Below are 17,786 nucleotides of genomic sequence, written 5' to 3'. Positions count from 1 at the left end.
GCTTGACTTCAATACCAACTTTCCTGACCCGCGCGAACACACGAAATTTCCGTGTGATCGCACGGGCCTGCTTCGAGCTATTTTCCACTTCTATCTTTCTCCAATAATTCCCTTAAAAGTTCAATGATGGAATAAGGACATATAAATGAAACAAAAGCTATCTAAAACTACCAAAAATCATAATAAAATACTAGAAAACCTAAGCTTAGATCGACATAAATGCCGCTCATCAGTCTGTGATTGACTTTAGAAACTGTGTTAAATTTTGTGGCCTAGAAGATGTGAAGTCATCTGGCCATTTCTATACATGGAACAACAAACAAGACGGAATTTCTAGGGTGTTCTCCAAAATTGATAGGGTCATGGCCAATGATCTTTGGATGCAGATGTTCCCCAGTGCTGAAGTTGGTTTCTTGTCTGAAGGGCTTTTTTACCATTGTCCTATGGTCCTCTCTTTGTACCCCTGTAGTAACATTTCAAAGAATCCTTTTAGGTATTTTGACATGTGGAAGTATGCTGATGGCTACACAGAGCTAGTTCAAAATACCTGGAGTAAAACTGATATTGGTACATTGATGTATCAAGTTGTGGTGAAATTGAAAATGATGAAGGGTGCTTTCAAGCAGCTGAATAAGGATGGTTTTAGTGATATATTTATGCTGCAGATTTGAAAGCTGTGCATGAGCTGGCTCGATGTCAGAAGGATTTGCACTTGAATCTACATGATAATGTTATTGCTGACAGGGAAGCTACAACTGCCAAACAGTACAGAATTGTGCATTCTATTTATCATCTTTCTTGAGACAAAAAGCTAAAGAGGTATGGGCTAAAGGTGGAGATGAGAATAATGCTATATTCCATAAAAGAATTCGAGCTAGAGTACTGCATAATTCTGTGTATGCTATCCATGATATGGATGGGAATCGGGTGTGTGATGAGCAGTTAGTGGCCAATGCTTTTCTGCAGTATTACCAGAAGCTCTTGGGTTCAACTACAGCTCATAGAAGTTGTATTATGCCTGAGATAGTGGCTGCTGGTCCTGTTCTAAATTCAGTCTAGAGTCAACAGTTGATTACTCAGTTCACTGGTGATGAGGTTAAGGCTGCTATGTTCTCTATTGAAGGTGACAAAGCACCTGGGCCTGATGGTTTTGGGAGCCATTTCTTTAAGGATAATTGGCATGTAGTAGGTGGACATGTTACTAAAGCTGTACTGGATTTCTTCAGGATCGGTAAGATTTTGAAGGAGATAATCTCTACTACAATTACTTTGATACCAAAGACAAAATGCCCTTCTAGTGTTGTTGAGTTCAGACCCATATCCTGCTGTAATGTAATTTATAAATGCATCACCAAGATGTTGTGTGACAGGATGAAAGTGGTGTTACCGGGTTTGATTGCTGAAAATCAAGGGGCTTTTGTCCATGGTAGATTCATCATGCATAACATCATGATATGTCAAGATATTGTGAGACAGTATGGAAGGAAGAATGCAGCCCCTAGTTGTTTTCTTAAGTTAGATATGCAGAAGGCATATGACACAATTGAGTGGGGATTCTTGGAAGAGATGCTAATTGCTTTGGGTTTTCCTGATCAATTTATTAAATGGGTTATGGTCTGTGTCACTACCCCTAAATTTTCCCTTATAATCAATGGCAGTGTACATGGTTTTTTTACTTCAAAAAGGGGGTTTAAGGCAAGGGGATCCACTCTCACCTCTGTCGTTTGTGGTTTGTATGGAGTATTTGTCTAGAATTTTACTGAAGTTGGGCCAGGAGAAGGGGTTCAGGTACCACCCTAGATGCAGATCTACAAAACTTACACACCTGTGTTTTGCAGATGATTTGATTCTTTGCTGCAAAGGTGAGTCAAAGTCTATTCTCATGCTCCTTCAGAGCTTAAAATTCTTCTCTGACACATCTGGTTTGAAAGATAATATTCAAAAATTAGCCATTTATGTTATTAGCATGAAACAAGAAGAGTTTGAAAAAGTGGTGGAGATCTCTGGTTTCACTGCAGGTACCTTTCCTTTCAGATACCTAGGAGTACCAATTTACTTTAAAAGGATAACCAATGATGACTGTGAATGTCTAGTTGACAAAATGCTGGCTAGGATTAAAATTTGGAGCTTTAGGAACTAATCTTTTGCTGGTAGAATCACTCGCATTAACTCTGTGTTGATAAGTGTGCATACCTATTGGGCTCAAGTTTTTGTGTTGCCAAAGCATACTCTCAAAACTGTGGAAGCTATCTGTACAGATTTCCTGTGGCAAGGTACTTATTTCAGTTCTAAACCTGGATATGTAGCTTGGAAGAAAGTGTGTTCAGCAAAGAAAGAAAGAGGGCTAGGAATTAGAAATGTTCAGGTGTGGAACATTGCAGCTCTGGGGAAGTATGTGTGGGCAGTAGCCAGAAAACAAGACATTATGTGGGTTAGATGGGTCAATGCCATATGTGTGAAGAGTGAGAACTGGTGGGGATATCAGCCAACCGCTGATAGTGGGTGGTATTGGAGGAAAATATGTGCAGTTAAGGAGAAATTGAAAGAGTATTATGATGAAAGAAGCTTTGCTCAGTTGCCTAAGTATTCTGCGTAGCAAGTGTACCAGAAAATGGAGATACATCATCAGAAGCTTCCATGGTGCCATGCTGTTTGGAATAGATCGGTTATTCCTAAGAATAGGATTTTCTGTTGGCTCATGGTTCATGGCAGGTTGCAGACAAGGACCAGGCTACACAAAATAGGAATTTGTGACACATCAGTGTGTCTAATTTGTGACAATAATGAGGAAACACACCCTCACCTCTTTTTCGAATGCTGCTACAAGAAGTCCTGTCTAATGGTGTTCAAGAGTTGGCTTGGAATCCCAGGCCACATTGTTCATTACATGGGATTGATTAGGTGGATTCAGTGGAAAAGCAAGGGGAGTAAATTCCAGAAGAATGTGATGTATACTGCTGTGAATGCTGTAGTGTATGCCATATGGAAAGTCAGAAATGAAGCTTTATGGAATAACAAAGTGCCCACAGTGCTTCACACAATTCAGTTTGTGAAACAAAGTGTTATAAATATAATACAATGTATAGGTATACCTAAGATTAGTGATAATGTACAGCAATGGTGGTAGGAGAGAATACTTGTGTAATGTGTCTTGTATAGCTGGTTGTTGCCATGTTTTGTGTTTGCCTAGTGTCTGTTGGTTAGGGTCCTTCCTGCAAGGTTCTTAACTTGGAAGCTTAGGCTGGTTGTTTGTTTGGTGTTCTTTTTGCTAATGAAATGCATAATTGACTTATCAAAAAAAAAATAACATGTTACAACTACCTAATATATTACAACAACCTAATATTGGGTACCTAATTGCGTCCAATGTTTGAACCTACTCTTATATGCTGCCAACCATCCTTCCACACAATAATCAGCTAATCTATACCATATATTTAGCATGGGGCGTAGCGGAAAACAAGGTGCTAATTCTATAAGAATAAAGTGATTTCTGCCTACATATGCAAGCACAATCTCCATCGTTGGACCATTACTTCAGGTACGAGTGTTCCATAGAAGGACAATACAAAATGGGATTATTCCGACTGAATCACTTATCCCCAACAACACGAAAACTCCATTGGAAAAGTGTGCGATCGTAAACAAGTCTTGTGTTATTACCATCCACTTTTCTGGTCCACATCGACCACCATGCCAAGACATATGTTGTATCTCATAATCCATTTGATCTTCGCCGTATAGATATCTGTATTTATCTCGGAAAAAAGTCAATTCTCCTCTAAGCATGGATCTAATCTCTCGATGCCGAGCCTCATCACCATAGGAATAGTGATTAATACATCGAAACCCGCAGTTACCGTCCCCATCAACATCAACAAATCCAAAAAGAAATGGATATATGAGGTCCTGTATCTGCTCCTTATAGTGCCCCGCCAATTGATCAACACTTATAAAAGTACCTAAACCTTAAAACAAAAAATTTAAAATAACATAAAATAATGTATTAAAAATGAAATTAATTAGTGGATGTAGAAATAAATACCCAACGAAAATGATGAGCCAGATGAGTAAATGCCCATGGGCCGCGCCTCTGAATGAACACGACCACGACCACCACCCCGACCCCTACTACCACTTCTACCCACATGTTGTACGTGACTCATATTTCGTGTAGTGGAGTTTCTGTCATTAGGTGGTCTCCCTCTCCTACTCATATTAGGGTCTGGTTCCACATGACCAGCTTGCTCACGGTGTAACTCATCGTGAATCAAGCTCGAAATGCCTCTAATAACGGCAACATCAGAATTTAATATCTCATCGACTAGGACTCAAAAGTGATTTGCATCTTGTGCGATCTCCTTGAAGAACTGGGGAATGTTCGCCTCTTCTCCAATCCATAAGGTCTTCCAAAATGGATCAATCAAATTAATGTACAACCCAACACCGCCTTGATTAGCTGTGAAAATGGTGCAAGCACATGGGATTCCCTGGGTCGTCAACAAAGCATAACCGTAACGCTCATACACTTCAACACTCAAATCCTACATCCTTTTCTGCTCTCCTAAAACAAGGTGCAAAGCATGATGTGAAACACGAGCAGTAAGATGTTGAAATAGAAATCCGTCGTACTTCACACCATGCTTCTGTCACGAGCTCTCTAAGAAATTTTTAATCTCAATGAACTGGTTCTCTACTGCAGCATGCACTTTTCTGAACACAGTATCCAATGCCCCATGCGAACTGCCAAGCCAACTCTTCAAAACAGAATGTTGGCTCTCGACCCTACAAGTTTTTTTGTTCCTGAAGTGAAGAACTTTGTTTGTTTCATATCGAACGAACTTCTCTTCATGTTTAAGCCAAGTACTATGGACATATGTCATAATTGTTGGCCATCTTGACCAATTCTCTTCTATGTCTGTGACTATCGCATTGTATGCAGCCTCCGAAGTAGCATTCATGATTCTCTTCCACACACCGTTCTTTAAATACTCACCATTCAACTTGTTTCCACAAATCTTACCAACATGTGCCTCTACATCATTGTTCATATGCCACGTACACAACAAGTGAGTTGTGTTGGGAAACACCTCAGCAACCAGTTTCAACAGGCCTAGTTCTTTATCCGTTAGGATTGCCTTTGGGCTCACGGAGGCCCCGAGGAGCATCTTCAACTTTTCCAACACCCATCGATCCCTGTCGGTCGTCTCATCCTTCATAATTGCATAAGTGATCAAAAAATTCTGATTTGTTGGTGTCACACCAACAATCTCCAAGAAAGGAAATCCATATTTTTTATCCATGTACATCGTATCCATGCCAATGACCAATGGGTATGTACGTAGAACTTCTACCATTGAAGGGTGGGCAACGAAAGTGGGAGTTATGACCCTACTTCCCTCTTCTACGGCGATCCATTGAACATACTTGAGATCTTTCTCTAGGTGCAAGAATTATTGAGCGAGATTTCTTCCTTTATTAGCATCCCGTCTAATTTTATCTTTGTAGTTGTAAATGTGCCTCATATTAGGAAGATCATCTGGAAACTCTGTTTGCACGGCAAACATAATCACTTTTGTCTTTGCGTGCACATTGTTCATCTAGAGAATGAGATTATTTGCTCCCGGACTAAGACCACTTATGCCTCGGTGACCCTCTTCATACACAACCAAAGTATGATAGTGCGTGCCATGACCATCACGCTTAACAATTTGCCACGAAAAATCGTTGCGTTGGACACATTTCACTTCAAATTTACAACCGCATGCCTTAGTTTTTGTGTCTAGTCGTTCCACCACCTCCATATCTTGGGTTCCTTTTCTCCTTCCTTGGACGCATCTCAAATAACGATACCCTCGACCATCCTTGAATAGTTTGTACGACATTTTTGTCAACAAGAAACCCAGTCCGATAGCCACTTATTTAGCCCCTTCCGCCGCATCTTCAAAACTCGGAAATATGTCATTTGTAAAAAATTGATCAGAATAGTCCTTACCATCACCACCATATTCATCAAGCAACGAAGTCTGAAAATTAATACAAGTTATAATGCAAAATAACTTAAGACTATTTAATTCAACATTAAGCATTTAAACGTTAATTAACGATGGTTTGCATTAATATAATCAATTTAGTTTTTTTTATTAAAGATATTCCATTTTTTTAATATTTTTAATATCGAATAGTTACATATTTATTTTATTTACCTTGAAACATACCAATATAATTCACCTAAAACATACTAGTCGACAAATAAACAAATAGACTGATTTTAGTCAACGAATAAACAAACAAACTAAATGTTATAAACAATCTAAAATAAAAACTAATCAACGTAAAACCTAGAATATTGAGCGCGCTAATCTTATCAACATGTTAAAAAATCTCGCCAACAAATGATGTCGACGGACATTACAAACAAAATAAAAACCATTAAAAAACACGGAATAGGGCTCTCACCCCTATTCCTTTCCTAGGAAAAAATAGGGAGCTCAACCCTATTCCCAACCTAGGAAGGAATAGGGATCTTAGCCCCATTCCATTATTTGTTTGTTTTTTCAAGATTTGTCGGTTTTCTGTTGTTAACATGGAATAAGGCTCATACCCCAATTCCTGTCCTAGGACATGATAGAGATCTCAGCCATATTCCGTGTTGATCATTTTTGTACCATTACAGCACGGAATAGGGCTACAACGCCAATTCCCCCCTAGAACAAGATATGGATCTCAACCTTATTCCATGTGCTTTTTTCGCCTTTACAAACCATGGAATAGGGCTCCCATCCCCATTCCCACCCTAGGACAAGATAGGGATCTCAGGCCGATTCGGTGTTAATTCAATTTTGTTATTACGCGTTCCTCAACTAATTCTTCCTCAAATTTATTACATTTGTTGTTATTATTATTACATAATTTGTTTAAGGGTCATTTATTAATTATAATGTCGATAGATAATTTTTCCAAATGATCACAAGTGAAATTTATTAACTAATTATTAACTTAGTTATAGTCAACAAATAAACAACCAAGTCAATTCAAGTCAACAAATTAACAAACTAAATAAAAAACTAGTCAACCAAAAAACAAACATAATCGGAATTTTTTTATATTCATGGAATATGATTATCATCCCCATTTCTTGCTTAGGAAGAATTGGAAAATCATTCCCATTCCATGGAATTATATTACTTTTCCATTTCCTCATATGCATGGAATATGGCTGTAAATAATATTTCCTTGCCTATGAGGAATGGGGTTTCCAGCCCTATTCCATAGTATTTCGTGGAAAAAAAAATTACCTCCAAACTTGATGTTGCCGCCGCCGACGACGACCGGGGCGTTGAAGGAAGGTCGTCGTCCATTTACGTTCTCTGCCAAAATTCCACTACAATCACGATGATTCGAACATCGGCGGTGGTGGTAGTGGCGGCGATGGTGGTGGTGCTAGTGGTTGAGCTCACGGAGTGGAGGGAGTGACAATATATGGATTGAGGTGGTGGTGGCCGGGCCAATAATGGTGTTGGCTAAGGTGGGCCCGACAAAAAGAGTGGTTGCCGGAATTTGGTGGTGGGTCTAATGAGAGAATGTGGGTAAGTGGGGTAAGTGAGTGGGGGGAGTGGGGGTGAGAGGGACAAGAGGGACATTTCGTTAAATAGAGGTGTGCATTTTGCGTAAAACTAGGCGTCGAATAGTAATGCCCTATATTATTGACAATTGAGGAACGTATAAAATTACAAATCACATGTCTTTCTCCAAACTAACAAATAAAATATAAGTATTTCTATCCGTTCCACATTACTGGTTACAATTTCCTTTTTCATTCCTCTTACATTACTTGTTAAACTTTCAAATTAGGAATAACCCCACAATTATTATGTTGTCTCTCTCATCCCACTAACAAAATTTTGGTAATCACACACTCTCTCATTCAATTAAAAAAATTTCGCATTAACTACTATCACACCTACTTTTTCAATAAAATAACAAGTTATAATCAAATAACCACTTATCAACTTAAACTTTGTGCAACGGTATGTATAATGAGTAATGTGGGAAGGAGGGAGTACTTCGTAATTGACATTGTGCAACCGGTTCTATTCCTCCGTCCCCTTTTATTTGCTACATTCATCATTTTGGCCCGTCTCTAAAAGATTGCCTCGTTACTAAAGAATTCTCATACGACCACGAATTTTACTCACATAAATTATATTTAGCCCACCACTTTTGTCTATTCTCAATTCTACTCACCTAACTCTTAATAAAACACATTTGAAGCATAGGACAAACCATTAGGGACAGAGGGAGTATTAAGGTAATTCTTTTCCTCTTGTGCTAAGACCTCATAAGATAAAAATATAGGAAAATACATACAGAGTAGCATTAGTGGCATCACACACAAGGACCATCTACGTACAACCAGTTGTATAAATAAAATTTTTGATCAAGTATAGATGGGTCGTGGAATCTAATTGAATTGGGTTGAGTTTAAAAAACAAGGATACAATTATGTGGATAGGTGTTCAAGAATCGGGCTTGATCGTAACGAGGAAAATCCTCCAGTTTTGGGTAGAAAAGTATTGCTTCTGTCTCCGGTCAGGTCAAGAGTTCTTTAAAGTTGATTTTGGATCAGACCGATTTTTCCTTTAAAAATTATGAATATAAACCGCTTAAAAAGTTAATTTTCACCTTTTAATATGTTGGATACATGAATTAATATTTCATGAAATATTTTATTTTAACTTAAAAAAAGGCGTTGAACAATTAGTTTTCGGTTATTTTTTTTTATTTACCACATATGGGAAAAGAATTAAAAAAAATATGGATACAAGTCTATAATCCGTCCAAATCGGTCTGTCCGGGTTATAAACTGTTTTTTTAGTCCGACCTAGGTTTCATCCAAGTATAACCGATTCAATCTCCGGCCCGATCTGGAATTGACCCATAAACACCCCTTGTGAATTATCCTATTTTTATAACTTATCTATTTGGAAAATTTGGAAATTTGATTCTAAAAATAAAACATTTGGCTGGTCTTCTTAAAAAGGGATTAATTTTAATTTAACTAAGAATTACACAAGATTTAGTATTATTCTACTTTTAAAGGGCTCGTTTCAAATGCAACTTGCTAGAACAAGTTAAGGGCTGACATGACATTATGAATTTATGACTGTTATGACTCCGCCAATTTTATTTTATTTATTTATTTGTTTTCTTTTCTTCTCTCCCAATAAACCCCGACCCCCCTTCTTCTTCCTCCCCCAATCTTTCAAATCTCAAGTCCCAATTCCTATATTCGATATTTCAAATCTCAAGTCCCATATTCAAAACTTTCCAATTCTAAATCCATGATGGCATAATGCCGGATTTTCTTCATTCAATCTCAAATTCAAAATTCCATGATCAAACACTTCAAAATTCCAAGTCCACGGCGGCATGATGCCGGACTTTCCCAATTTCGAATCCAATTTCAAATGGCATGACGCCGGATATTCAAATTCAAACATCTCATGCTCTATGAAAAAATGCCTCTATCCCATTTCAATGTTCATACTTCGAATCAAATTCAAACTTCAAACTCATCTTCAAGCTACAAATCCTTGCTTTCCATTGCTCTCAAATTCAAAATTCCAAACATTTCCAATGGGTTGAAAATCCCTTGAAATAATACAAATTCAAAACCCTCTTTTGCAATGGGTTGAAAATCCCTTGAAATAGTACAAATTCAAATTCTATTATGGGTTGAAAATCCCTTGAAATAATACAAGTCCAAATCCAATGGGTTGAAATTCCCCTAAAATAGTACAAATCCGATTTCCAAATTCTATTCAATGGGTTGAAATCCCCTTAAAATATTTCAGTGGGTTGAAATCCCCCTAAAATACTTCGAAATCCAATCGGGTTGAAACTCCCCAGAAATAATATAAGTTCAAAATTCCATTCGATGGGTTGAAATTCCCCTAGAATATTCCAAGATCCAATGGGTTGAAATTCCCCTAAAATATTGATGGGTTGAAATTCCCCTAAAATATTGATGAGTTGCAAAAAAATTTCCAAATTATGGGATGAAGTTTCATGGTTTCTCTTCTTGGCCACTAAGTAAAAAATTAATTGAATTTTGTGTTATTCAATTTCTATCCAAATTCTCTTCTTTCAATTAACAAGGGGTGATTTGAATAAAAATTATTTCAATTAAGGCAAAAGACTACGATTTTTTCAGATGGGTTGGAGAAAATAATATAATTAAAGACTACCAAATCCTAGTTTTGGAGAAGGAGACTACCGTATTTGAGATGGAGTATGAGAAAAAGGTGCTTGAAGAGAAAATGAAGAAGTTACAGTTGAGGATTGACATTATGGAAGAGGATGAATAGGGAATGAAGAACGAGGTTCATGAATTGCGCATAGAGTGGATGAAGAGTTCAACAAACGAGAAGAATTACTCGACGGCTTTGATGTTTTCATGGATTTTTTGGCCATTTATCTTTTCTTCTTAAAATAGGAAAATACGAGAAAGAAACGAAAAGGCTTTAACATTATGTTGGAAATCGACTAGTAAAGTATTAGAAATACTAATTCAATAATATATCGTATTTCTTAAGATTGTTAGGTTTGTGTAATTATATCGTCGTTTGCTTAATTTATCATACTAACTTTGCAAGGAATAAAAAATGACTAACCCTAGACTAATAACATAATGCATTGTAACAAAAACCTAAGAAAGTCAACATTAGTCAACTTTAAGTTCTTGTCAAAAATGTTGACTTTAGGAAGTCAACATTAGTCAACTTTAGTGCAGCAAGCTACAGTAAAACCAAGCAATGTTGTGATAAGATAACAGACTTTTCAAGTCAACATTAATCAACTTGAGCCATGGAACTAATGAAGAAAAATCATAATCAGCAATTGCAAGCAAGCACTAGTGCAAAAGTGTTCATTTTAGTCCATTTGCGTCGCACAGCAAATGACTAAAGTCATTTACGCTGCACTTTTTAGCGACGCAAATAAGTCATTTGCGCCGCATATTAGCTTAAACTGCGACGCAAATGACTATTTTGGCACCATGCTGAAAAGTCATTTGCGTAGCAGATTAGCTTAAACTGCGACGCAAATGACTATTTTGGAACCATGATAAAAGTCATTTGGGTCACAGATTAGCTTAAACTGCGACGCAAATGAATTTTCATCATGGTGCCAAAAACGTCATTTGCGTCGTAGTTTAAGCTAATATGTGACGCATTTAACTTCTCAGCATGGTGACAAAATAGTTATTTGTGTTGCAGTTTAAGCTAATCTGTGACGCAAATGTGTATATATTTTTTTTTTATTCGGATATTTTTATTTAGCAGCTTAGTTTTAAGCTCAATCTCATTACACTACATATCCATAGCATAAAAGTAAATTAGGTCAAAATTTCGGCAGGGACTCCTTTGTAATTTTACACTCCCCAATACCGGGAATGTTATAATACATAAACATATCAATAAAGTTTAAAACCCAATATATAAAAGGTATATTAATCACAGATCAACCAACATGTTGATAACCTAACTACACTCTAAACATAAAAATTTAAATTAAATGTTACAACAAACTAGCTAGCTAGAGATCGAGTCCAAATTAAGTACAAGGAGAAACATCGACATTGTTCATAAAGTAATCAGCCCAAAGATCTTTAACCTCATTAATCTCCTCTAGTGAATAAGGCAATATTCTTGAAAAATCCTAAAAAACACACAAGTGTAAATAATTGGATCGTCTACCAATAGTTTTGCCTACTTCAATTTATTAGATAAAGTAGTTTATGAGCACATACCGTATTAAGATCTTGACTATCATGATGATATGTAATTATATCATACATAAAACGCATGACGTAGTAGCCACACTCTAGTGATCCTGGTTGTTGAGGAAACTACATGTATTAAAGTAAATAACTTTAAAAATTTATATGAAATTATATGTTATAATTTTAAAAATTTTAAAATTTTGATCATTAGGTAAATAATAAACATATTATATCTGTGCCAAAATCCATGCTAATTTACTTCCCTTAGATTGTCCTCTTAGTCTCTTGTAACTCCGAAAAGCACTACACATTTGATAAAAATGCAATTATATATTTTTTATGCCACTACACATGTAAATGCAAAGAATTCATAAAATACTTTACTTACTTGTGCATTGGATACTTAATCATCAGATTTCTCCTCTTCTTTATAGAATCAAACATGTTGACCTCACGTTTAGCCAAGCAAAGAACTAAAAGATTCCAGTGACTCCTACATACAAACAATAAACATATGTCGTTAGAAAAAAAAATATTTATAACAATCAATTAAAAATGAAGTTCGATTTTTTGTACTTTTCGTAGTATGGACATAAGATGAATTTCTTAGAACTGAGTGTTCCCATGGATTTCGTCTTGTATAATAGAATACGATCTGCATCACTATACAACATGGCTTCTGAGATCATCTCCGGGCACATGAATCGAAAAGCATCGGCGAGTTTATCATCTTCATCACACACTTAAAGCCCTGCACATAGTGTAGTAGCGTTAAGACATTTGAAAATGTAAAATTTAGGAGAGAAAAATTAAGTTAGGTAACTCACATCATAAAACTTTGCAATATTGATATATTGAGCCATGCTCCCGAGAGAAGTTGATTGGTGTCTTCAACGGTGACATTAATGTCACGATCGTTTTCCAAATTGAATGTCCTCATACTACCTTGCAACGTAATGTCGTCCCCTTCATTTTGAAGGAAATAATGCCCATGGTCCAAGTATGCATTCTATGTTAAGTCTAATAAGTGCGGTTCAGTATTAATTAACAAGTTAATAAATTCAGTGAGATCAAGTGAGCTGAATGCCTAGCTAGAGGCCGCTTCAGTTCAAGTGGAATTAATGATATTAATCCACAGCTTACTCTTGACTGAACCCGTAGGGTCACACAAATAGTACGTAAACGGATCAAGTATTTAATGGCATTAAATACTCTATCTATGGATATTCGGAATCGACGGATCTTGGTTTCAGTGGGAGCTGAGATCGTCACAAGCAAGAAATGAATACTCCGGAAACGATGATATTGCCGGAAACGGAAATATGGATCGTATCGGAAATGTAAATATTATCCAAGTCGTAGATGTTGCCGGAAACGGAAACATGGTACGTATCGGAAAATATTATCGGAAATGGAAATATTGCCGGAATCGGAAATATTGCCGGAAACGGAAATATTGTCAGAATCGGAAATATTATCGGAATCGGAAAATAGTTCCGGAAACAGAAATATTAAATATTTGTTCGAAACAGAAATTAATTCCGGAATCGGAAATATTAAATATTGTTCGTATCGGAAATGAATTTCGGAACCGGGAATTTAATCGGAAGCGTATCGTACGAATAAGCATCGGACGAGGCCTGCCGGACGAAGGCCCAGCACGAAGCCAGGCCATCGCCCAGCAACCCAAGCGCGCCACACAAACAGCCAAGGCCACGCCAGGCCCAGCGCAAGGCCAGGCCCAGCAGGCCGTGGCAGCGCGCACAGCGCGCGCAGCAATGGGCTGCGAGCTGTGCTGCTGCTCGCGTGGGCTTGCGGCTCGCGTGGGCCGAGCAGCCGTTTGGGCAATGCGCGGGCATGGCCTGCACGCTCGTAGGTCATGCTCGTGTAGAGTTTGTGTTCACATACGAAACCTAAATTGTATAGGATTTGTTTGATGATTAAATTCCTAATCCTAAAAAGATAAATATTAATTAGTTAGAGTCCTACTAGGATTCTAGTTTAACTAATTAGTATCCTAATAGGATTCCAGTTCCTTTTCCATACCTCTATAAATAAGGGCCTAGGGTCATTATTTGCAGAGACTATTAAAGTATTCAAAGGGTAAGTTTTTGAAATAAAATTAGCCATACACTTGCAAACACTAGCCGAAAATCCTAGCAACCTTAAAGGCGATTCTAGTTGGTTTAACTTGAGGCGGATCCGGACGTACTGTGGACTATCTACGGAGGGACGACATTTGGAGTCCTAAAGACTTGTTCTTGTTCGGTTCGGGCGCAGCTAGGGAAGGCACGCTACAACATGTATGCATCAATACTATGCTAAATGATTATGTGAATATAATATGCTTTCCTGGCTTTATGGTTTTTCCGCATGATTTATGAATTGTCATATGTATCATAACCTAACAGTGGTATCATGAGCCTCTTATTATTTTCATAATCTAAATTGCATAAACATGGCTAAATATTACAAATTTGCAAGAATTAAAAGGAGTGATTAATTTTCGTAATTGTTAATTAATTGCAAATTGCGTTTATTTAATTATACGTACGCAGTTTTTCGGCAGTTTCTTCGTTACTCATCCAAATCGAGCGATTTTTGTGTCAATTCCGCATGTAAAAGGCATTCTAAAATTTTGACAAAAAAAAAGTATTTTTCGGCCGAACCCAGAATTCTCAAATTCGAAGCCTAACTATGACTTTTCGGAGGTTTTAGTTTTTCGAATGCAAAATTTCGTAAATTTAAGATGTTAAATTAAATATTTGCGATTCTTGTTGATAAATCTTGAATTTTTGATTGACCTACTGTATATGTTTAACAAGTTTGAATGCCTAGCCTTGTTAATTATGCAATCTAATTTGTAATTATGATTAATTTGTTGAAAATTGAAATAATTTAGAATTAATTTGATTTTCATAATTAGTTATAATTTAATTAGAGACCTATGATTAAAAACCACCATAAAAATTGTAAATTTATGTTAAATTTTAAATTTTTTATGACCTAGACTTGAATCCATGTTAATAGGAAATCAATTAAATAATAAATTTTCGATTTTTCGCCCTAAAATTATGAAATTAATATTATTTATTAATTTGTCATTAATTTTGAATATAAATTTTTAATTTTTATGCGATTCGCTCATATAACTTGCACGCACAAAGCAATGGACGCTACGTGTTACCCTTAATGGGTGTTGTATAGTGCGGGCGTGCGACGACGAGCAAGGGAGCTCGTCGCCCATGCGGTACGAATGCAGCGAGCAAGGGCATGGTGCACGAGCACAAGGCAGCAGCTCTGCCTTGTGTCGTAGGCTGTGAGCAATGGGCGTATGGGCAGGGGCGAGAGCAAGGCACGAGCAGTCGCGTGTGGGCAGCAAGCGTGCTGCGCCACAGCGCGCACTGCCTCGCGCAAGCATGCGGAGCCTCGCGCGCAGCGAGCGCAAGCTCGCGTGCCACGAGCGCTACGCACAGCGTCGATGGCTCGCGCGCAGCGAGCGTCAGCTCGCATACTGTTGCCTCGTGCGATGAGCGCAAGCTCGCGTGCGGGAAAGGCAGGCGCGCAGCGAGCGATGGCTCGCATGGATCGAGCGCTGGCAAGCGAGCGCAGCGAGCGATGGCTCGCGTGCAGCGAGCGCTGGCGCGCGCAGCGAGCACCAGCTCGCGTGTTCGATTGATGCCTTGCGATGGTGAGCAGCAGCGATGCGACGCAGGGCATGGGCTGCGCGCACATGGCCAGCGATGGTTGTGTGCGTGTGGCCCATGGGCGTGCGTTGCGTGGGATTGTTGCGTTGCGAATAGATCGTTTTGAAATTTTAATTTGAAATTTTCAGTTTACGTAATTTTAATTAATTTTAAAATTAATAATTTAAATTATTTTCTTGGATTTTAATTTTGAATATTGTAATTATAATAAATTTTATTTATTCTAATTATTTTACTAAAATTAAAATCATGAATTAATTTAAATACGACTGAAATTAAATTAAACTTTTTGGATTCAATTATAAATTTATATGAGCTTTAAATTTTAATTAAATTTGTATGTTTTCGGTTAGACTAGAAATACATTTTTATGTTTAAAATTAGTAAAGCATATGAATTTATTGGTTTAAGTGGGAGCATTTTAGTCATAAACTCTTGATTAGGTCTACAGATCCTTTAAGGTTAAAACAACTTGATTAGAATTAATAAGGACTGAATAATTTGTAGATTATTGGTGCCCTTGATTAATTGCTGCAAATGTTTATGTGATGCATAATGTGTTTTACTAGCCAGCTATGTGGGCCATTCATGATAATGAATGGGTGAATGGTATATATTGTATATGTACTGTTTTGCAGGTTATGAAGTGACTAGTATGGCCCAAATAGGATAGAAAATATGGTCTGCGTACCATTAATTTGAATGTAATTGGTCTAAAGTACCAAAGTTGTTTTTCAATTCAAATATGGTCTGCGTACCATCAAATAGTTGTAATTAGTTTTAATTATAGCTTATTCTATTTGAAGAAAATGGTGCCTCCCACGGAGATTTTCAAGACGGACTTTGAAGTTGAAGCTTCAAGATGAAGTCGGCCCATACTAGATCACATTTATCTTATGCATGTTTTAAGTTATTTATTGCTTTAAATATGTCTTAAAATGCATGAGATTACGGCTTGATTATGTTGCATGATTAAGGATTTTAGTTCACCTAAAATCTAACCAACATAGTAAGAGCCTTAAGTTCCAAACTTAAAATTGAGTTAAAAGGTGCCATGCCAAAATATACACTTGCTTGGATATCCTTTACATTAATCTAGTAATAGTTTTCGCTCAGCGAGGTGTTACTTATTGGTCCTAAAGGGGCAAGGTACACAAATAATTGTGAGTACATGTTAGTTTTGGTGAAACTCAACGATATAAGTAAGGAGTCCTTTTATGTCGTGGCAAAATCGATAGGTTTACCTAATAAGTTCTTAGACGTACCTATCAACCAAGAATAGTTTCTAGACTATTAGCAAAAGGCTTTTGCTTACCTAAGATGTTTTAGGATTGAGTCGACAAACTGTGCTTAATTCTTCAATGATTTTAGGGTCTTGGAATCATTTTATTCACACCTGCCGGAACAATAAATTCGAATAAAATGCTAATAACTTGTTTAAATTGCATGATTGCTTTTCAAGTTATTACTCATGATAAATGTTTAGACTTTGCATGCTTCAATGTATGTTTTAATTATTGTTTATAATTAAATATCTTGCACTGCAATAAATCCTTTTAAAAAGGTAACAGTAAATTTCCTTGATTGGTAGTGAATTCAAGAACGATTCACGGAAATGAGAGAAAATGAGCGATTTAAAATGTACGTTTCTTTTAGCACTTTTATGGTTGTTTTCGAGTATCAAAGTCGAATGGCAAACCGATTGGTGCTTGTGAATTCAAAATACAATGTAGTTTTGAGATCATAAAGCATTGATTTTAAACACTCAGCTTTACCAATGGTTAACAACCTAATATCTTTGTCCATTTAATTCTCGAATGAGTCTAGTCCCTAGACATTCGAATAGATTGATGCTTAGAGAACTTTAGAAGCTTCTGGTAAGATCATCTAGTTGAAACAGAATATTCAACATAAATAAAATGGTAAGAACTCTGTTGGAATAACATCGGACATGTCTAACAAAGTATAAAAGTCAACACTATAGAATTCAATTCTTAAGACTATAAGAAAGGGTACAAGAAATAGGAAAACAAGGAACAAATGAAAGGAATTTACGATTCCGTTTCTACCTATAAGTTTATGTTTAAAGAGAAGTGACCTAGCAATCAAACTTCCTTGGTATCATATACCGCTTGAGGTTCTTACTTCGGTAATAACTCAAACAATGGAAGCTAGGCTACACTAATGACCTACAAGTGGGAAATGAAGCATGGCAATGCTACATTAGTTGTAGGGTCATCTAGTTTGTTTTAAGTCCTTTCAAGGCTGGAACTTAATGGCTATTTTGTTCCATA

At 37.0% G+C, this 17,786-nt stretch overlaps 2 protein-coding genes across 2 annotated transcripts; both read left to right on the top strand.

Annotated features, from left to right (window-relative positions):
• The first annotated feature begins 362 nt into the window (after window positions 1–362).
• LOC110793510 (uncharacterized) lies at window positions 363–2,596 on the top strand. The gene is made up of 5 exons (XM_021998394.2): window positions 363–590; window positions 745–1,036; window positions 1,124–1,729; window positions 1,839–2,018; window positions 2,208–2,596. The coding sequence occupies exons 1-5, from the start codon at window positions 363–365 to the stop codon at window positions 2,594–2,596; spliced, it is 1,695 nt and encodes a 564-aa protein (XP_021854086.2).
• Window positions 2,597–2,611: 15 nt separating this feature from the next.
• LOC130471721 (uncharacterized) lies at window positions 2,612–3,127 on the top strand. Its single transcript, XM_056841992.1, has one exon. The coding sequence runs from the start codon at window positions 2,612–2,614 to the stop codon at window positions 3,125–3,127; it is 516 nt and encodes a 171-aa protein (XP_056697970.1).
• Window positions 3,128–17,786: the final 14,659 nt, after the last annotated feature.

The sequence above is a fragment of the Spinacia oleracea genome, chromosome 4 (assembly GCF_020520425.1).
Source record: "Spinacia oleracea cultivar Varoflay chromosome 4, BTI_SOV_V1, whole genome shotgun sequence".
Taxonomy (NCBI): domain Eukaryota; kingdom Viridiplantae; phylum Streptophyta; class Magnoliopsida; order Caryophyllales; family Amaranthaceae; genus Spinacia; species Spinacia oleracea.
Note: the sequence above shows the minus strand (reverse complement) of the source record. Positions and strands in the feature narration are given on the sequence as shown.

Excerpts from the sequence above, each read along its gene's own strand:
- LOC130471721 (XM_056841992.1), top strand. The coding sequence starts at position 2,612 with ATGGAGATACATCATCAGAAGCTTCCATGGTGCCATGCTGTTTGGAAT.
- LOC110793510 (XM_021998394.2), top strand. The coding sequence starts at position 363 with ATGGCCAATGATCTTTGGATGCAGATGTTCCCCAGTGCTGAAGTTGGT. Across the intron at positions 591-744 it reads CATTGATGTATCAAGTTGTG|GGAAGCTACAACTGCCAAAC; the intron begins GTGAAATTGAAA and ends TATTGCTGACAG. Across the intron at positions 1,730-1,838 it reads TCTCACCTCTGTCGTTTGTG|ATGATTTGATTCTTTGCTGC; the intron begins GTTTGTATGGAG and ends TGTGTTTTGCAG.